Raw genomic sequence first — 22,747 nt, 5'->3', positions numbered from 1 at the left:
TGAGCTCATTAAGGGCAGGAATTTATTTTTTATTAATGTTAAACACTGTCGCTTCTCCCGGGTTACAGAATAAGGACCATGTAGGTACTTGGTGCCTACTTAAGGTGTTTTAGGTTGCAAAACCTTTGAAAATCTGGAGAGAGTGATCCCCACTTCCCGCCTTTCTAATCCCAGCCCCATCCATGCTCAGGTACTGGAAATTTGGCTTATTATTTCAGCTCTTTCACAGATCTCTCTTGATGCCCAGCCATGGATCCCAGAGCCTGGCCAGTAATAGGCTTTCAAGTATTTCTAGTCAGTAGATGTTCAGTTTATCATTTTTTAACGCATGAATCACTATGTCCTTCACAGGAGGAAGACCAGTATCCTATTACCAAGTTTTTTTAATCATGGGCCTGGCAATATGCTATTCTCATTAAAGTCTCCCAACAACTCTAGGAGAGAGGTATTATTTAGTTCCCATTTTGCAGATGAGGAAATTGTGGCATGGTAGAATAAACTTGTTTTAGGTCATTCAACCTATGAATGGTGGGGACAAGAACTCAAGTCCATGCCTGAAGTTCCAATTCCCATGTTCTTGACTGCTAGCTAAAAAAGGAAAAGATGCAGAAATATATTTGAATGTGCTCTAGTAGCCTCTGTTTTTGGATTGTTAACTATTGTAGTTATGAGATGGCTATTACCAACATATGATCCCAAACCAAACATCGTGTGCCATGGAAATTCTCTTATTTGTCTTTCTCTTTTTCTTCCATAGTGTCTATATTGCTTGTTTAATCATATATTTTACATTTATGCCCATGTTACTCAATCCTTTTTTTTTAGTGAATACTGATTCAAGTGTGTTGACTGAATATGGCTATATCAGATGTGTTGCCTGTTCTATCCCTCCAAAGCAGATGATTTTACTTATAATTGAAATATGAGGTGATAAAGTTTGGAGATTATTCGTTTTTTTCTTTTCTGTACTGCTTTCGAAGGGACTATATCAAGGATCTTGGAAGCACTGCCAGCATGTCTGATGTTCAAGAAGCCACTAACCAACTTCTGCATGTGAACCTTTATGAGAACCAGAGGTCTATACATGTGACAGAAAGTGGCCCCAGAAGTGAGTCCAAGCATCTTCAAGTCACTATTGGAGCCACTGTACCTACTGGTTTTGAGCAAGCAGCTACAGATGAAGTGAGAGAGAAATTGAGGTCATCATGCAAAATCAGCAAAGATCGTGGCAAGATATATTTTGACATTTCAGTGGAAAGTCTGGCTCAGGTTTGAATGAAGCAATATTTAAAATAGTTTTCTAAATAGCTCATTTTATGGATATTTTCAATTTAATCTTGTATTGGGTACTGATTTATAACTTTGACTGGTAGGTTTGTTCTGTTTTTAGAAGTGATCCTAGTATTTCCTGAGGATGAATTCACCAGAAAAATTCTGTGTGTATGAAGAAACTCTGGGTATCTGCTACACAAGTTTGAATTTATTTTCTTCAGCATCTAGCTGAAGTTTAGACTTTGGGAGTGAAGCATAAAAGGAGAGATTTTTTTTTTTTAATCTGTATCAAAAAATACTTGCTCAGAAGTAATTAGGAATCACTGCAGGTGAGAAGTGAAGGTCAGCAAACTGCCATCCCACTAGTATAAAAAAGCTAAGCTATATCTCATTACCACTTAAGCAACATGAGACAGGGGTTATCTTTTTATTTAATGTCTCCCAAGCTCTTAGTGTCTGGCATATAGTAGACTGTGTGTGTGTGTGTGTAGAGCTCAAGCCCTATCTCCTTAACAACTGCAGTATAGAGTATACTCCAGAGAGCTATGAGGGAAATAATGATAAAGCCTCACTTGACTGTCTTTGTCTTTACCTTCTCCCCCAAATCTTTGTTTCCCACATAACACCCTAAGCTTCTGTTCTTCCATCTGTCCTCCTTCCTTTTCTCTAGAGGAATAGAAACTGATAGATAACTAAAAAGATGGGAAACTGGGGAAATGGAAAAAAATTTAAATACAAATTATAGGCCCTAGCTTGTTTGGTTCAGTGGTTAGATCGTCGGCCCTTGGATTGAATGGTTCTGGGTTGGATTCCAGCCAAGGGCACATACCTTGGTTGCAAGCTCAATCCCTGACCCCCTTTGAGGCATGTGTGGGAGGCAACCAATCAATGTGTGTGTCTCCCTTCTACTCTGAAAAGCAATGAAAAAAATATCCTTGGTTGAGAATTTTAAAAAATTATAGGTACAGTAGACCCCCCCCACTCCAAACACATGGAGACAAGTTCCAAGAACCCGAGTACCCTATATGTACTATGTTTTTTCTATATATACATACTTGTGATAAAGTTTAATTTATGAATTAGATGATTTCATGGATATAAGATTGATTTTTGCTGTATATCCTAGCAACCTCAGCATACAGTTTTTTCTTTCCTTATTCAGTCAATAACTTTAACCTTTTCACTTAAAAGAAGCACTTTATGGCTTCTCTTGGGCATATCCAAATTGCCAACATCACCACTCTTGCACTTTAGGGCCATTTATTTATTTATTTTTTTTAATATCTTTATTGATTTCAGAGAGAAGAAGGGAGATAGATGGAGAGAGAGAGAGATAGAAACATCAATGATGAGAGAGTCGTCATTGATCAGCTGCCTCCTGCACGGCCCCCGCCGCTGATCAAGCTGGCAACCTGGGCACGTGTCCTGACTGGGAATCGAACTGAGATCTCCTGGATCCTAGGTCAATGCTCAACCTCTGAGCCACACCTGGCTGGGCTAGGGCCATTCTTAAGGAAAATAATGGTTAGGTGAACACAAGCACTGTGATACTATGACATGGCTACTAAGTGACTAATGGGCATTTAGCATATATATCATGGATACACTGGACAAAGGGATGATTCATGTCTTGAGTGGGATGGCATGAGATTTCATCAAGCTACCCAGAACAGCATGCAATGTAAAACTTAAGAATTCTTTATTTCTGGAATTTTCTATGTAATATTTTTGGACAGTAAACTAAAACCACAGATGAGAAGGGACTAGACCGTATTAGCTGCTTTAAAGTCTTGTACATAATTTTTATATTTAAATGTCAGTAGTTTGTATGATTCAGAAGCTTTCTCAGAAATTTGTTCCTAACATTTTTTTTCCTTACCAGGTTCATCGTCTGAGATCAGTTGATAATTTATTTGTGGTTGTTCAGGAGCTTAAAGATTACCAGTTCAAAGAAACAAAGGTAAGCTATCCCAGCCAGCATGGTAGTTGATTTTCAGCCATCATTACCCAAAGAGATTATTTCTACTTTTCACATTCTATCATTTAGCATTACTGCTGCTTTTATAATATAAAATACTGGTAAACTTTTTTTTTTAATATGTCTTACTTATTTCAGAGAGGAAGGGAGAGAGAGAGAGAGAGATGAAAACATCAATGATGAGAGAGTCATTGGTCGGCTGCCTCCTGCTCGTCCTCCACGATCGAGCCCGCCACCTGAGCATGTGCCCAGATCAGGAATCAAACCTTGATCTCCTGGATCATAGATCAATGCTCAACCGCTGAGCCACGCTGGCTGGGCACTGGGAAACTTTTGACAAGAAAATCCAGAGATTTGTTAACAGTCCATTCCAAAAGTTATGTCTAAGTTTTGTGGGGGTTTTTTAATTGACTAGAGAGAGAAAAAAACATCGATTCTTTGTTGCACTTACTTATGCATTCATTGATCGATTCTTATATGTGCCCTGTCTAGGGATTGAACCCTCAACCTTGGCGTATCAGGACAATGCTCTAACCAACTGAGCTGTTTGGCCAGGGTCCAAAAGTTATTTTTAAAAATCAGTATTGGAGGGGGTGGAGAGTGGGCAAAATGAGTGGAGGGGCTCAAAAGGTACAGATTTCAGGTATAAAATAAGTCAGTCATGGGGATGCAATTTAAAACATGGTAACTGTAGTTATTATTGTATAGCATATTTGCAAGTTGCTAAGAGATAGATCTTAAAAGTTCTCATCATAGAAAAAAATTTTTTTTAACTATGTATGGTGGCAGGTGTTAACTAGACTTATTGTGATGATCATTTCACAATATATACAAATATTGTACACCTAAAACTAAATGTTATGTGTCAGTTATTTTTTTAAAAGATGAAAGAATAAGAAAATTTAAAAATCAATAAATAAAAATCAACATTGAAAACATCAAAATTTATAAGAAATAAAACAAATTGACTTTCTTATAAAAGATATAGACCTTAGATTAGCTTTGCTGATATATATGGTTTCAAAATAGAATTGCTTCCTGACTGTGTACCAAAGAGCAAATGACAGTTTGTATCATCTACAAGTAACACTTTCCCTCACCATTCTGCTTTTGCCCAGCTTTTTTCTCTGACTCCATTTTTTGAAATCCAAAGAAATATCCAAATACTACGTTAGTTGTTAGGACAACAGCTTTGTCTCCAACTTGTATTTAGCATCTGATTTGTAAATGTTGAGATGCTGCCTAAGCTGAAGGTTGAAAATAGATCTCAGTAAGGCTTTAGTATTTTTCCACACTGCTTTTTGGTCAGGTTTCTAGAATCAGATGCTTGAAAACTTTTTTCTGTTAGTTTTATTGCGTATATGAGAAATAACCTGTTTTTAAAAACTATGATATGCTGTTTAATCCTCTAATTTTTATTTATTGGCAACAGGCTGATTTCCAAAATATCATTCAAAAATCAATCAGCCCTGCCCTAGCTGGCTTGGCTCAGTGGTTAGAGCGTTGGCCCTTGGACTGAAGGATCCTGGGTTCGATTCCGAACATGGGCACGTACCTTAGTTGCAGGCTCAATCCTTGGCCCCTACAGGGGCACATTGATATCTCTTTTTCTCTCCCCCGCCCCCACTCTCTCTGAAAAGCAATGGGAAAAATATCTTTGGATGAGGATTTAAAAAAAAAAATCAATCCGCCCTGGCTGGGTGGCTCAGTTTGAGCATCACCCCATCTACCAAAAGGATGCAGGTTCGTTCCCAGTCAGTTGTGGGTTCGATCCCCATTCAGGGCACCTACGAGAGCCAACCGATGTAATGTTTCTCTCATATCAATGTTCTCCGCCCCCCCCAAATCAATACAAAACATATCCTTGAGTGAGGATTAAAAAATATATATGCAAAAAAACCAAAAGTGGTATAAACCCCCAGCTTAGAAAAAATAAAACTAGACCTAAAGGAATTCAGACTGAAAATAGATAAAAAATTTAATAACCAAAAATGTAACTTTCAATACTAGTATAACCCTTCACATTTCTGATGGTCATTGCCAACTGAATCATATCTGTGAAACTAGTAAAAAATAGGCAGGCAACTGAACATTTTTGCTTCCAAGTATTTCAAAATTTTAATAGCCATGAATAAATGTTAAGAGTATTTAAAATTAAGGGGGTTTTTTTGAGTTTTAAATTCTTGCCTCTAACTTGCTAGGGCATTATTAATACTCTTTTCAATACCTATGGTGTTTTTTTCCATCTTAGAGTTTGTATTATTTTGGTGTTTTTGATCTCTAAATGGAGGTAAATTTGATATTATGTAATGGTTCTATGTGAGCCAGCTTTTCAGGGTTGCTTTGTAAGTAACTACAAAAGAGGTTGCCGATGGAAGTCCCAAAAGAAGAGCAGCAAGTATTAAAGTAGATTTTCAGATCTGTGCATGGGCAACTTCTGTTGTGTATGACCATGAAAAACTATTAAGTCCTTCACTTTATGGACTTCAATTGCAGCATATCCAGTAAAACATTGCCTTTAAACACTTGCTTCTAGCTTTTATTCTGTTGACCATCAGTTTTATTCTTTGTAGCATTATACTTCCCCCTGTCTTATAAAAAGTCTATTAGTTTAAGTATTTTAATGGGTATTCATATGATATCATGAATTTTTAGCCTGTTTTTCTTTAAAGGCTAGCCTCTGTGATTTATTTTTCTTTGAATTGTACAAGCTCCTGTTTCTTCTTCTGGTGGCTCACCTTCTCTTTCCTATCTCTGTCTTGAGCTCTTATTTTTACAAAGGTATATCTATGCCAATATGTTTGATTATAGCTTTCAGCTGCTCTTTGGCATTGTCTTTCTGGTCAGTTTTTTTTTTTTAATCTATTTGTTTTTCTGTTCCTTTCTTCCTTTTTCCTTTTTTATGTTCCTGTAAATCATGTGCTGATAACGTTTGACAATTGCTTATCTTTGAATGAGAGAGTTCCTCTTGGACCTACTATTTAGAGGAGGTTCTCCTGGGAGAAGCCAGAAACTGTTAACACCAGGTCAGCAAAAAATCCCTCTGGTTTACTGTGAAGTTCCTTTTGTGGTGTTTGTGTGTGACGTTCCTTCTGACAAAGGGCCATGGGTGAATGAGTTCTTCTCTTCTTCTTTCTTTGTTTTTGTAAATAGCTTTACTGAGATAATTTCCATACTATTAAATGAGTTCTTTTAACCATTACTTCTCCCTAGGCTAAAGAGATTAGCAGCTTTGGGGTTATTTACTATATTGAGTACTCCCCCCAATTCTGCCTCACCAATGGACTGTTTCCAGCAAATAGAACTTGTCCGTGAGGTTCCTTGTTCAGTCTCCATTTCTCTCCCCTGCTTCTTGGTACAAACAAAGTCCAGTATACCTACTTCTTTCCTGTTGTTCCAAAGATGAGTTTATATGTGACTACTATACAGACTGCTCTACCCTTTATTTGAGATCTATAGGCATTCTTCCTTTCTGTCTTCCTGCACCTGTTTCACCTTCAGTGCACTTGAGAATTCTTACATTAGAATGCCCATGTTGTGCTTCAAGGTTATGGATATCATGCAGATCCTGTTAAGATAAAGTTGGTATTTCTGTTGTTTTTTCTTTTAGAATGGTTTCTGAGGAAAGAAATGGGCTGTATCAGTGTTATTCCACTGTGTTAAATCTAGATGCCCTTTATAGGAAAATTATTTGTAAATAGAATTTGATTTGCCAAACCTGAAATTTACCATTATTTTATCAGGTTTCAAGTAGCATCAAAGCCTTCACTCATTTCCATTTCAAGTCTCACTTCCATCAGCCAGCACTGATTTTGTTCTGCTTTGATATTCAATAACATGTACTGTCTACCAGCACTCTACAGGAGAGCTTTGTAATGGAAATGTTCTGTGTCTATGCTGTCCAGCATGGTAGACAGTGGCCACCAGTGTGTGAAATGTAGCTAATGTGACTGATAAGCTGAGTTTTTAATTTTAAATCATTTAATATCAATGGCTATATGTGGCTGATAGCTGCTGAATTGGACAGCATGGCTCTGTACCACCCATTTTAACATTTAATCACATGTTTAATCCAACAGCTGTTTCTTGAGTACCTTTTGTGTACCAGGCACTTTTCTAGGCATGTGGCTTATAGCAATGGTCAAGACAGGCAAAGTCCCTCCCACCCTGTACTTACCTTCTAGGAGGAGCCTTGATGGTGAACAATATATAAACCTAGTAACCTTAGATAATGCTAAGCTCTGTAAAGAAAAGAAAATTACTTAAGAGAACTACTGTAAGTAGAGCAGGTCTCTCAGAGGATATGCGTTTTAAATTGCTATTAAATAATGAGAAGGGAGCCAGCAGTGCAAAGAGACTGTGTGAACAAAATGTCTTCCAAGCAGAGGTAGTGAGGGAGAGAATGATCCTAAAGTGATGTATGAGAAGTAGGCAGGAGCCAGATTATGTTGGGCTTTTTAAGGAATTTAAGTTTTTTTATGTGCATTGGGAAGCTGTTGAGAGACTCTAAGCAAGGGAGGGGCATGATCAGATTTACTTTTTTTAAAAATGACTCTCCATACTATTTAGAAATTGGATAGATGCATTTTAAACTGCTTAAGATTTTTTTCTTTTAAAAAATATTATTTTAAAAAATAGTTAATATGTCCCTGGCCAGTGTTGCTTAGTGGTTTGAGCATCGGCCCGTGCACAGAAGGGTTTCTGGTTCGATTCCCAGTCAAGGACACGGACCCAGGTTGCAGGCTGGATCACCGGCCCTGGTCGGGGTGTGCAGGAGGCAGCCAATCTATGTGTCTCTCTCAAATCAATGTTTGTCCCTCTCCCTCCCTCCTTTCCACACTCTCTAAAAAAAAATCAATAGAAAAAATATCCTTGAGTGAGGATTAACAATAATAATTAATATGTATACACAGCACAAAATTGAAAAGGTAGTCAGTGAGAGAGAGGTAAGTTGCCCTTCCTATTTGTCTTTCATCCACCCACTTCCCCTCCCTGGAGGTAACCACTGTTAGTAGTTTCTTATTGCTTACATTTTAATTAATCTTGAAGTCCAATTTCCGATCTACTATTCTGTCTTGTATTATTCTTTAGTGGCTTAATTTGTATATATCTTAATTTTCAATGAGATTTTTATTTCCTCAATTACAACCATTATTACTTGGTGAGAAAAGAATGGATTTCATTCTCTGTCCCTTATAGGAAGAAGTCCTAAAGGATTTCGAAGAATTGGCTGGGAAGCTTCCATGGTCAGACCCTTTAAAAGTATGGAAAATCAACACCAATTTCAAGAAAAAAAAGACAAAGCGCAAAAAGATAAATCAGAATTCAAGTAAAGAGAAGACTGATAATGGACGAGACAAAAGAGATGAGAGAGAGATTAAAAAAGAGTTGACTAACAATGCCTTAGATTCACATATTTTAGACTACTATGAAAAGCCAGCCATCAAAGAAGAGATATCAACACTAGTTGGTGATGATTTGGCATCTTGCAAAAATGAGACTGATGAGAGCTCAAAAGAAGAAACTGATCCTGAAGTGCTAAAGTTTAGAGTCACATGCAACAGGGCAGGAGAGAAACATTGCTTTTCCTCAAATGAGGCTGCAAGAGATTTTGGGGGCGCTGTTCAAGATTATTTTAAATGGAAGGCTGACATGACCAACTTTGATGTGGAGGTAGGTACAGGCTCTATAATGATTTAAGAAGGCCATCATCATAGATTTGTAGAATTTTCAGACTGAATCTATGGACAATTAAACTGATGCCACAGAGCTATAGGGTGTGGCTAACAAGTGCATGGGCTATGGAGACAGATCGAGATCCAAATTTAGGTTTTGTACTATATAACTTTGGACAAGATAATCTCTCTGAGCCTGTGTTTCAAATAGAGCCAGTAGTAGTATATACCTCTAAGTGTGTCCTGAAGGTTAAATGAGATAATACATTTTAAGTATTTGTTGCAATGCCTGGTATAGTATGTGCTCAGTAAAGGGGAACTATTAAAACTTGAGTTTGTAATTTCTAATCTAGTACTTTTATATTACATTGACTTTCAGATTATAAAATTCAACTAGAGTACTTTTTTTTTTAGAGAAAAAATTTTTTCTTTATTGATTCTAGAGAGAGGAAGGGAAAGAGAGGGAAAGAAGGAGAAAGAAAGAAAAACATCAATCGATTGCCTCCGCACATGCCCCCACCAGGGATTGAACCTGCAATTTGGGTATGTGCCCTGGCCAGGAATTGAACTTGCCACCTTTTGGTGTATGGGATGATGTTCCAACCAATGGAGCCACACTGGCCAGGGCTAGAGAATTTTTATAAGAGTTTATTTCAGCCAAACTGACAACACATGCTGGGAGCAAGATCTCAAATGCTCCTGGAGTACATTTTGAAAACAAACCTTGACCTCCTAAAATCAGTACATCATTTTTTTTTTTTTTTTTTTTTTTGTTTAAAATACTAAGTACATCAGTATTAATACTCATTCTAGAGCCAACTCTCCTCTTTCTTAAATTCGGCTTGATTCTCAAACCCAGATATTTCATTTTAGCATGCTTACTCTTCCTTAATCTCAGTCTTCTACTACACAGGTGATTCACATGTGAACCATACTAAATTGTTTTTAAATCTCTGACAGCTTAAAAGGTCCCTAGCAGCTGATGTTTTTACCGAGAAGTCGTTTTCTGTTGCTTCTGGGACACTTGAATCTGGGACAAGCCATTTATTCTCTCTGTAACTTTTAATTTTATTGCATATCAAATTAGAATAAGAATTCTCCATTCCTTTTTTCCTCATAACAACTGTTATGAGAATGAATAGGCTAACTAGAACTGTAATGTTCAAAGTTAGCAAGGAGGTTCAGAGGACAGATACTGGAGCCATACTACCTGGGTTCAGATCCCAAAATACGAGCTGTATGACTTTAGGCAAATAAGCTGACATCTTTGTGCCTCAACTTCCTCATCTAAAAAAGGAGGGTAATAGTACCTAGCTCAGAGGATGTGGCTATGAAATGAGATAATGAATGTAAAGTGTGTAGAACACTGGCTTGCATATGGCTAGATAAATATCAGCTGCTGCTGCTAAGATGAGGAAATTTTACTTTTATTTTTATTTGAATAGTTTATATGTTGTTGTGTTAGAAAAGCTATAACTAGGACAGAAAACATTTCACATTGAGTCAAGTTTTTGAAAATACTAGTAAGAAAATAATAGGTGATAAAGCAAATGTATATTAACAATTAGTTAAAAGTTAAAATTTTAAAAAACATATATTAAGAAACCCCTAGACTTTCAAAATACGTTTATATTATAAAATTCAGGGGACATATTAACTAACTTACAAATACAATGAATGAAAATAAAAGAATAAAATAGATGTTAAAATTTAAAAGTTATATATACTATTTCATTTATATGAAGTTCAAAACTAGATAAAACTAATATATGGTGGAAGTGCTCAGGTTAATAATTACTGGGAAGGGCAAAGGGGAGCCTTTTGGTGTGCTGGAAATATTGTATATCTTTATCTGAGTGGCAGTTACAGTGTATATATAGGTAAAAACTCACTGTGCTGCATACTTAAGATTTGTGTACTTTACTGTATGTGAAGTATACCTCAATAATAAAATTAAAAAATTAATAAAGCCTGAAATTTAAAAATCCTAGTAATAAGTGCAGTTTGAACAATTCTAAAACTATTTTACCTTGTTTTATTTTAGGTGCTTTTGAATATCCATGATAATGAAGTCATTGTGGGCATTGCATTGACAGAAGAGAGTCTCCACCGAAGAAATATCACACATTTTGGACCTACAACTCTTAGATCTACTCTCGCTTATGGGATGCTAAGGTAAGAGAGTGGGTTTGCAGTCTAGCTTAAAGTGACAATTTGGTTTCAAGTTTCCCTTCAAAACACTTTAATTTCTTGTGAGGTACTATGTTGGGATTTAGTGGATAAAGAATAGGATAAAAAGCTAATGATCTGTTCCTTTCCCTTGTATCCAGTGTTGATTCTTTGTGATCCTGAAAATATCACTTAATTACTGTCTCAGGGTGTTTTTTTTTTTGTATAATTTTTTTTTTTTCTTTTTTTAATATCTCTTTATTGATTTCAGAGAGAGGAAGGGAGAGGGAGAGAGAGAGAAACATCAGTGCTGAGAGAGTCATTGATTGGCTGCCTCCTGCACACACCCCCACTGGGGATCGAGCCCACAACCCAGACATGTGCCTTGACTGGGAATTGAACCTCGATCTCTGGATTATAAGTAAATGCTCAACCTCTGAGCCATGCCGGCTGGGCCTGTCTCAGTTTTCTTGATTTAAAAATGGGAACGATAGTTTTCATCAACCTATTGAATGGGGTTGCCACTTTTCTGTTTAGAAAGAATATACTGTATGTTGAGAAATAGAGAAAATTTTACTTTGTTTCATTTCTGTCAGTGAAGCAGATGAAAGCAGAGATTTTTTTTAAGTGTCTAATGTGTAAATGAACACAGCTTTTACTTATATTTTTAAATTTTATAATCACTGCAGCCCAGGAATCATCCTGGAATTTTCCACTTTTCCAAATGCAAGACCCAGCTTGCTTTCTCCTTTTCCCTGTTCCCTTTTATATTAGGTGCTTCTTTCCACCAGTCAGACAAGTTGTCTTCTCTAGGTTTCTGTTTTTTAGAGTGCAAAATGAATTTGCTGTGAGACTTAAAGGGGTATTAGTGAGGAGTCAGTGCAAAAACATATGCAAAATACCTCCTGAATACAGTGTCTGGCATATCACAGTTCAACACAGAACCCATCAATTTGATGACAATAATAGAAAACTGGGGCCATTTGATTAATTCTTCCTTTACTTAACAAGCATGTACTATTTGGTGTAGGAGCCAGGGATATGGATAGTTATTTTGTGTGCAACTATTAAAAACCTATGTAAGCTAGTTTAAGATTAAAAAAAAAAAAAGTAATGATGGCATGGGAAGGAGATTTATTGGAAAAATACTGAGAAATCTTTGGAAATCCACAGAAAAACTGAAAGCCAAGATCTGGTTCCTACTCAAGAGGAAAACTACCATTTAAACTTAGGCAGTCATTTTTGTCTCTCCTGGGAGTTTGTGTGCTCTTTTCTCTGCTCATGTGTGCAAATGGCTGCCCCTCATCTACATTTATGTATTTCCAATTTCAAATGACTAGCTCCATAGTGCCTAGGGCTTCTAATTCTTTATTCCCAGTTCTTGGAAGAGAGAATCTGATTGACATAGTCTTAGTCAAGTGTTCACCCAGACCCTGGCAGCAGTGGCTGGGAGTAGAGGGTTGCTTACTGCCAACAGGGTTGCCAACGATTTTGTTGCCATGTGTTGAGGGGCAGGAACAGGGAGGTAGAGCTAGACAGGTATTAAAATAAGAATCCAGTGTTATTCCCAAGAATCTGAAGTCTTGTGAGGGAGATAAATAATTATCTTACTTGTAATAAATACCATAATAGAATGTGAAAGGACTAGCAGGATAAAAGGAGAAACCTAATGACCTGTCAGAGGACGGGGTGCTTCACAGAGGAGGTGACATTTTAGCCACTAACAGTAATGTCGCTAATCCTTACTCTATCACCTGTTAGTTTTATGTCTATGGACAGGTTTTGCATCAGCTTATCTGTAAAATGAAAATAATAATAGTGACCTACCTAATAGGATTATTAAAGGATTAAATGAGATGATGTGAGCAAAGAGTTAAATCCATGCCTGGCAAATACAGCAGGTCTTCAAATAGCATTGTTTCTTTGTAGCACTGATGAGATGCCAGACATGCTGTAGGAACTTATCTCTTGTTTATAGCCATTAGCCTGTGGTAAAATTGGTTCCATTATGTCATTTCGCTTAATGTCGCATTAATGACATCAAGTGAGGAATTGCTGTACTAAGTACAACAAATATTTTTATAGCAAGGTTATTATCTTTAAAATTTATAAGGAAATGAATACTGAATGTCTAATTGCCACTCAGCTTACATTGTACATGTTCTACTTGAAACATGTTCGGGGTTTTTTAAAAATGTAAAATACAGGTTTATATGCAAAATAATGTGCTTTCTAAAGCCATACATGTATATTAAAAGATCTAGAAACTAAGTTCCATCTGGAATGAAATGGGATTTTGTATAATAGTAAGAGGGTACTTTTAGTTATATGTAATGCTTTTTTTTAACTGCTAAGATATAGAGTCAACATGTAATTACAAATTGATTTTTTAAATGAATACTGGTTGGTGTTTCTTCATGCTAATATAAACAGGTCCTTGATTTTATAGCTTCAGAAATAGTCACTGTAGAAGCCTCAGATGTTGGCTGAAGTCTATTCACATAGGTTGTGTTCTTTTCCCTAGGCTCTGTGCTCCTCAACCTTCTGATATAATAGTTGATCCGATGTGTGGAACAGGGGCAATACCAATAGAGGTAATAACTTTTCTTTAGCTTATAATAAACAAATGTTACATCTGGAATGTCCTAGAACCCATGGGCACGTTAGACAAAATGAATGAGATCACCAAGATTGGGTAAGTGGACCCAAGGGTTTGAAAGAATTACTCTAGTAAAGCTGGAACTTTTGTGTAAAGGATGTAACCACTTATTACAAATAGCCAAGAACTAGGTAGATTGTAAATTATATTTATTCAGTGGATTAAAGAGGAGGCCGAGAATTACAAACTGATGAGTCCCTTTTCTGTAATAGACAAGCAGGTAGAATTGAATGGAAAAGATCATTGAAGGCATAAGCATAAACTGAAGGAAGGCATTTCATCTTTATAAAATTATGTTTCTTAATCCACTTAGGTTCTTGGAGTAAATGTAGTTGTAAAAAGGGGAAACCTATGGACAATATTTAGATTTTTTTTTTAGGAAGTCTATCAAGGTTACATACCAAATGTTCTTAAGTAGTTTTCAAAATTACTGTGACATTGAGAGGACTCAAAAATAGCCTAAAGTAAAGCAAGACATGGAAAGGCATTTTCTGAGTGGAGAACAATTAACAGAAGAGTCTTCTTGAATCAATGTTATGTATATTTTTGTTTGTTTAATCTTTACCCAAGGATATTTTCTCTGTTGGCTTTTAGAGAGAGGAAGGTGGGAGGAAAGAGAGAGAAACATCAATGTGAAAGAGACGAATCAACTGGTTGCCTCCCACACATGCCCCATCCAAGGCTGGAGATCAAGACTGCAACCCAGGTATGTGCCCTTGACCAGGAACCAAACCCTCGACCCTTTGGTACATGGGCCGATGCTATAACCACTGAGCAACACCAGCCAGGGCAATGTTATGTATACTTTTATAAATAAATTTGGAAAAGAGAACTCCCAGTAAAATTGCTTAAATTTGTGAAACATTGTAAATTCTTACATGTAGTACACCTAAAGCCAATGGGAGAGACACCATAGATCAGCGATTTTCAACCAGTATGCCAAAAGAATTTTTAAAACATGCAATACCTGACTATTTGGTCAGGGGCACTGACCTCATTTCCCTTAGATTGTCAAATAAAAAAATTATAACAGCCAACACAACAATACCCGTCTGGTGTGAACCATAAATATGTAGGTCATATAATAATAGAGTTGCATCTTATTGGTCACATCACATAATGTTGCATCTGATTGGTTAATTCTTGGTATCAGAAATCCTTATATGCAGGTATAGGCACCTGACTTTTTTTTAAGTCATTTTGGAGCAAAAAGGGTAGATAGTTACTATTATTATTATTATTATTATTATTATTATTATTGAAATCAATCAAATAAAAAAATATATATTTTGGTGTGCAGCACAGTTTTAGTAATTAGTTTATGCATGCCATGAGATGAAAAAGGTTGAAAATCGCTGCCATAGATTCTTTGAGTGGGCAGAAAACGAATAGATGAGCAAGTCCAAAGCAACCCACAAAGGGAAAAGTAATCCAGACTGCAATTAGGAAATGACATCTGTCATTTGGGAGTTAAAATTCCAGAAGGAAATCACAGTAGTCTAGGTGACTACTGTTTTCTGCTCATGTCTGCTAGAGAAATTTACTGTGGCTTAAGAGACCCACACATTGAAAACTCAGTTGTCAAGAATAATTCTGGGAACAAAGCAGAGTTTTTCTTTAGCATTAAACCATGATGTTTCTATGAAATTGCAGGGAAGGTCACTACACATCAAAATATATACAACAACCCTGGCCAGCATGGCTTAGTGGTTAAGAGTGTCGGCCAGTGCACCAAAGTGTCAGGGGTTCAATTCCCAGTCAAGAGCACGGACCTGGGTTGCAGGTTTGCTCCCCAACCCTGGTCGGCACGTGCCGGAGACAGCCAGTTGATGTGTCTTTCTTGCATTGATGTTTCTCTCTCTCTTTCTCTCTCTCCCTTTCTCCCTTTCCCTTTCCCCCTCCTCTCTCCCACTCTTTTTGAAAAGCAATGGAAAAAATAACTCAGGTGAGGATTAACAAAAAAATATATATGTGTGTGTACATATACACACACACACATACACAACAGAGTTAGAAAGTCCAAAAAAGGCCCTCCCCCTAAAAAAAAAACAACATTAAGGCATTTCCATGTAAGGGTAGACATGAGGATGTAAATACAGAAAAACCTAAGCTGATATATGATCAAAATGAATGAAATTATCAAAGGAATTGACAAGGTGTATGTATAGATTTGTTCATCAAAGTATAAAATACTTGATTTAGAATACTCCTCTTAAAACTTGGAAGTATTACAAAACTCATCTCTTTTAGAGACTGGACATCTAAATAGGTGTTGAAGGAAAAAATGAATGTTGGGGAATCAGTATCACCTGAGAGGCTTTCATCAAACTCTCTAGGTCTCTGCCACATCCCCTGTACACCACCCCCCTACATCGCCCTCAAGTGTCTGGACAAGAGAAAAAGCTGTGAAGCACTGTGTTCACAGATGAGAGTGTATGACCATTTAAAAAGGAAGAGGTGCTCGTTACTCATCCCTAAACAGAGCACAGAACTTTCACTGCCTTCATTTCAGAAGCCTGTTAATCTGCATAGAACATTGTTCAGGCCTAGGGTAGTATGTCACCTCATTCCACAAATGATATGTAACAGCTGTGTATTTACATTCTGCTGACATGTTTTTGACTTAAAATTATAAATTCCTTTCAGGGATATGGTGGTTATCATTCAAAACCCTATACAATGGAGATTACATTTTATTTTGAAATTCTCAAATATTCCAGCATGTCAGATTATGTAAAATCCCATACTCACAAAAGGACATAAGTTGTTCAGTTTGATTTGGTGGTTTTTTCAAACTACATTTGTATTTTAAGGTCTGTGAGGCCTATTATGTGCCAGATACTGCTGGGTGAGAGACTGAATAAAATTCCAGACCTGAGTTCTCTGATTTGTTGAATCAGACAGGTATAGAAGTAATTTAAAAGAGAACGAGTGCAATGACAGAGATATGTACACAGTGCCTTGGGGAGGGGCAAATGAGGCAGCTTAGAGTTGGGGTTTATGTCACACAGCTAGGTCTTGAAAGATGAGTAGTTCAGCAAGCAGAGAAAGAACAGGAGGGCATTTCAAGCAGGGGGAATAGCAAAGTTGACAATATGAAGTGTTTTGCCACTTTTGAAAAGCACTGGACTATTGGATTGGATGTCTTTGTTTATTGACAGTTGATTAAAATGATTTTTTTTCTTTATTTTTTTGCAGTTTGTGACTTCTGTTTCAATATATACTCTTGTCTTTTAGGGGGCTACGGAATGGTCTAACTGTTTTCATATCGCTGGTGATAATAACCCATTGGCTGTGAATAGAGCAGCAAATAACATCTCATCTTTACTGACCAAGAGCCAGATTAAAGAAGGGTAAATTTTGTTTTTTTAATCCTCACCTGAGGATATGCTTACTGATTTTTAGAGAGAGGGGACGGGAGAGAGACTGAAAAACATCAGTTGCTTTCGGTATGTGCCCCAACCCAGGATCAAACTCACAACCTAGGTATGTGCCCTGAGACTCAAACCACAACCTTTCTGTATACGGGTCAATGCTCCAACCAACTGAGCCACACCGGCCAGGGCAAAGAAGGGTAAACATTTTAAAGTTTCTATAGCATCGCTTCGGCTTAGACACTGACTTTATGAATACCTCCAGTGCATTGTGACATCATTTAACCAAAATGAACATATCAAGACTCCATTTCAACTTTAAAAGATTATTTTTTATTGATTGATTTTAGAGAGGGGGAGAGAGAGAAACATCAGTTTTTTGTCCCACTTATTTATGCATTCATTAGTTGATTTCTATATGTGCCCCGATCAGGAATCAAACCTGCAACCTTGGCATGTTGGGATGACACTCTAACCACTGAGCCATGCTGGGCAGGGCTATAAATATCTTTTTAATGAGGAAACTTTTTTTTTATTACAGCTGACTTTTATGCAAAGTACTCCTGTTGATGACCATATTCTATAGATTTTGATAATTCTCTATTTTGGTTACTTTCTACAGTTAGTTGTATACTTGATGGTCTCTCTGATCAGTTGTTTAGAATGATGCTTTTCAAACTTTAATGTGCCTATGAATTACCTGGGACCCTATTAACATACAGATTCTGATTCACTAGGTTTAGAATGGGACCTAGGACTCTGTATTTCCTAGCAAGCTTCTGGACAATGTTGATGGTGCTGGTCTGTGGCTCAGCTTTGAGTAGCAAGGATAGTTTTAATTTATTTTTGATTACTTATATTTTATTATGAATTTTTATGGTATGTTTTGTTTCATATGAGATTTTCTTGAGACTTAGTACATGACCAGGCTTTTTTGAAATCTGATAGCCATTTTAAAACATTTTTCTACTTTCTGAATATTTTTGTTTTTCAGACCCTCTGCACCTTCACTTTTTGTCTGTTCTAACTGTACTACTACTTATGTAGATTTTTAATGTTTTTTGGCGTATATTGTTTTGTTGTAGTTATTGGTGTTTGTGATTGTGAAACTCTATTTTCAGTATGTTTCTCCCCACCCTTCATTATATCGTGATTGCTTCACTGCATTTTTTTAACTCTTCATTATTAAATATCAATAGTATAACCCTTCATTTCTGCTCATAATTGATTTTCCTTTGATTCTTAGCCTGTGTATCATTGCCTGTTCTATTTTATTTCTTAAACCAATAGCTTTGCCTTAATGGGATTTAAATTATGTTTTTACTGTCTTCTGTCATTTACTTTTTTAAATTGATTTTAGAAAGAAGGGAGGGGGAGAGAAACATCGATTTGTTGTTCCACTTATTTATGCATTCATTGGTTGGTTCTTGTTATGTGCCCTGAACAGAGATCAAAAAACCCACAACCTTGGCGCAGTGGGACCAACGCTCTAACCAATTAAACTACCTGACCTGAGCCTGTCCTTTTTTTTTAATCTTAACTTTCTTTGCTGCTTAATAGTATGGTATGTGTGTATATATATATTTTTAATCATCAAGTACCTCCATATTTACTAATTTTACATGTGTTTTCAGGTCTCCTGTTATTACTAAGTAGCTTTAACAAACTTTATCCTTTAGATGTGTGTCACCTCACCTTTTTTTCCTCTTAAGCGCTAATCCACTGTCTTTTATCAGTGTCTTACATCACCAGTTACATAATTTACTGTTGCAATCGTTTTCATAGTTGTCTATTACAGTTGTGTTGCAATCTTGTTTTTCCCCTTAATCCTTTTTCTTAAATCATAAATGAAGCAGATGTAATCTTTTGCAAGCTAATCCTAACCATTAAAAAAATGTTGTCATTCTTACAGATTTGGCTTTATCTTATAAACTTATGCTTTCTCTACATTCTACTTTTAAAATTTTGCTTATTGTCAATATCAACTGATATTTTAGTAGCATTTTGTGCTTTATAGCAGTCTCTTCAGAAAAAGTTTATTTTAAATTTCATGTGTTGAAGCACGTTTCCTTTGTCCCCACAGCAAACTGTCCTGGGGCTTGCCCATAGATGCTATTCAGTGGGATATCTGCAATCTGCCATTGAGAACTGGCTCTGTGGACATTATTGTAACAGACATGCCATTTGGAAAAAGGTGGGACTTACTTTTTTAAAATATGAGTTTTACTTTCACTTGTTATACTAATACCTGTGTCTTCTAAACCTGTTGTATTTTCTTTTTGTCAGAATTCTTTCCTTTAGCAGACTGTCAGCACAGCAATTTTCACTAAAGCATTATATGATAATGTATTCACTCATTTTTTTCTTTTGAAAACTGAGGAATGTGTTACATTTTATTCCTGACCATCACAGTAAGTTCATCTTCTCTCTAGTCCATTGTTGAATTACAAACTTCACACAGAAAGGTTGAGGAAAACTTGGGTACATTTCTCAGTATAAATTATTTGTAATCACTGATTTGGATTCTAAAATTTGACTGCTCATGCTCAATAAGGGCAATTTATATACTTAACAGTTCTCAGTGTTTTTTTCTAAACTAATTTGTCCAATTCAAAATTCTCTGCAATTTAAGTCTGACCACTCATTTCATTGACGTATGATGGCAAAGCTCTGGCTTCTTAATGGCAACTGCTCAGGATCTTATTGAAATGAGATTTTTGTGTTGTTTTTTGTTGTTGTTGTTAATCCTCACCCAAGGATATTTTTTCCATTGATTTTTAGAGAGAATGGAAGGGGGAGGGTAGACAGGGGAATGGAGAAACGACTCCAGAGACACATCAATTGGGGTGGGGATGGAACCTGCAACCCTTACATGCCCTTGACCAGAAATCGAACCCACAACCCTTTGGTGCACAGGCCAACACTCCACTGTGCCACACCAGCCAAAAGCATGCAGTTTTTAATAACTTCTCACATAGTCCTAGATATTTTTTTGCACATTTGACTCATGGGACCTTCTTTTATAGGATGGGCTCCAAGAAAAGAAACTGGAACCTTTATCCAGCTTGCCTATGGGAGATGAGCCGTGTATGTAAACCAGGGACAGGCCGAGCTGCACTACTTACTCAGGACAAGAAATGCTTTACCAAGGTGCTGTACAGTAACTTAAGAACAGCCTGTGGCAACTTTAGGATCTTAAGTAGACCTGGGGATATTAGTTTGAGCAGGATTCGTGTTCCCTCCCCCATTGTTTCTTATTGGCAACTAAGACCCCTGGTTGGTCTAGAAGCAGGTAGGTCATTGAAACTAATTACTTTTATGCCTTTTTTTGTGTGTGCACAGGCATTATCTGGAATGGAACATGTATGGCGGAAGGTGCACACTGTCTGGGTGAACATAGGTGGTCTTCATGCTGCAGTTTACCTTCTGAACCGAACACCTCAAGCTTTTGTTCATCCTTCAGAACAAGATAAAGAGGAACTTCTTGGCAATGCAAAGAATGAAGATTAATAGTATTTGTGCTTCCCAACACTGGAAATGCCAGAATGATCTTGCTTTGAGAGAAAAATAGTATTAACAAGAGAGCAGTTCACAGTTTAAATTGGTCTAAAGCTCTTCACCCTGGTTAGCAAAAGGTGTGAATGTAACATCATGGAATTGAAAGCCTTATAGGAGAAGAATATTTCTCTCTTTGGAGCTGTTGTGAAGAGGTAGCTGGGCAATTGGTACTTTTCCTGAAATGCTTTAAAGATGCCAAGCCTACTAATATGCTCTGGGATTTGGGTTTACATTTTATTTTCAGGCTTTATACCAGTTCCTGTTTTCCATTGTAGCTACCTGGCCTAATGGAAAGGCAGAGAACATAATCATAGCATCTTAGGCAACAAAGATATTGCCTATGTAGTTTTGCTGTTTAGTTGCTCAAGTTCTTTTTACTTCAACCTTAAAAAGATGAAGCATTACATTTTGTGAAATAGTCTTTGCCCCATGACAAGATGAAATCTCACAAGACCTATAGGAAAGTTTACCATCAGCCTTAAAAATTAAAATATGCATGTTATTCAGGTTAATATATAGAATAGAGGACTAGGATTTAGCAGAGGAATTACAAAGATACATTTTTATTTGTAAATAGCAGCAAATACATTGGTAGGTGATGTATGGGACCAACAAGTCAAATTTTTAAAGAAATTTTATTTTTCAGTGCACAAAAGTGGTGTTACTTTTCAAAGTCAAACATAAACCTGTCAAAATATTTTTGGTTTCTTAAAAGGACAGACTGGTGTATCTTTGAATTAAAAACTTCACCTTAGTTCTTTGTTGTTTTCTCTTGGGTTACTATTCATATTTAGATGCTTTTCCAGTTGCAGAATGGCCTTCCTGAGATAGTGGAAAATTAAATGACCTCAACATTATTAAGTCCTTGTGAAAAACAGCACTTCCCTGGGACACAGTACTTGGGCTTTATGTGAAATTCTTTATAGTACTCAGTTTATTTTATAGATTCTGGCTACACTGAGCTTAGATTTTCAATGTCATATTAAATACTAATTACTTTTGATGTCTCACATTTAGAATAAAAGGACACAGTACTTCTTTGAAAGAACAGTTCACATTAGTAGCACAGCCAACATTCCTAGTCAGGTTTTCTTTCTGATACACTATCTCACACTTAAGAATGAGTGCCATCATCAGAACGTAGTTGTATTATGGGTTCAAGATAAAACAACTTTTCACCTCTGATAAAAGAAACCATTTAAACTAAGTGTCGGTCAGAAATGGAAAGTACAGGGACCACATCCATGTACACCGTTTACCAAGTGCTCAGCACAGTACCTCCTAGAGTAGACATTTAATATTTGATAAACAAATGAGTATTTTTTGCATAGTTTTATTTTTTAAATATCAGATTTGTGCCTGATCCTTCATAGCTGTAGTCTTATTAAGTACCACCATTAAAACATGGCCAGACTGATTTAAGATGATGCAAATATGTAGAACATTATCTGCAATAGTTTGAAATATTTCCTCCCTAGTATTATGTTTTGTAATCTGGTGGCAGGAGCAGGAAATGGGCTATCAGGATTCAGAAGAGCTGGGATTGAGTTATTACACTGCCACCTAACTCGTTCTGTGACCTTGGTTTTGAACCTTTGAATTGTGTCTCACACCATGGAAATGTGAAAAAATGGGAAAGTAATCTTAATCTGAACACAAAATGAGTTATAATCTAGACATTTTGTTACTCAGAGAGTCAATATATTTTAGAGGGAAAAATACCAATATAAACATTGAGACAGATTTTTATAAATTAAAGGAAGATGGTTATCTCCCAAAGACTGGCAATACTAGTGGCAAGAAAAGGAAACATTAGACACTTCTTTAAAAATGGTAGTAAGACTTTCTGGAAACTGCCAGAGCTGTATATTCTGGGCATATTCAGTGTCAGATATAGCTCAGGTCTCCACTGCAAGAACAAAAAGATAAGTTGAAGACTGAAAAAAAGGAGGTATTTTAAAAGGCTTGTAGAGTACCTAAAGTAAAACAAAGCAGTGGGATAGGCATAGAAAAAGTAAAACATCCTTAATTCTCAGCATAGCCTTTTCCAAAAATTTCAGGT

General features: G+C 36.6%; 1 protein-coding gene across 1 annotated transcript; it reads left to right on the top strand.

The window, feature by feature from the left end:
- The first annotated feature begins 275 nt into the window (after nt 1-275).
- Nucleotides 276-21,439, top strand: THUMPD3 (THUMP domain 3 tRNA guanosine methyltransferase). Its single transcript, XM_016210008.2, is given in 10 exon segments — nt 276-1,269; nt 3,155-3,232; nt 8,450-8,923; nt 10,970-11,100; nt 13,619-13,688; nt 16,991-17,106; nt 19,211-19,321; nt 20,154-20,277; nt 20,470-20,596; nt 20,599-21,439. Coding segments are annotated over 10 exon segments (1,518 nt in total). The 5' UTR covers nt 276-1,014; the 3' UTR covers nt 20,631-21,439.
- The last annotated feature ends 1,308 nt before the right edge of the window (nt 21,440-22,747 follow it).

This window comes from Miniopterus natalensis, chromosome 15, assembly GCF_054644295.1.
Source record: "Miniopterus natalensis isolate mMinNat1 chromosome 15, mMinNat1.hap1, whole genome shotgun sequence".
Lineage (NCBI taxonomy): Eukaryota > Metazoa > Chordata > Mammalia > Chiroptera > Miniopteridae > Miniopterus > Miniopterus natalensis.
The sequence above is the reverse complement of the archived record's forward strand: the minus strand, read 5'-3'. Positions and strand labels throughout refer to the sequence as shown.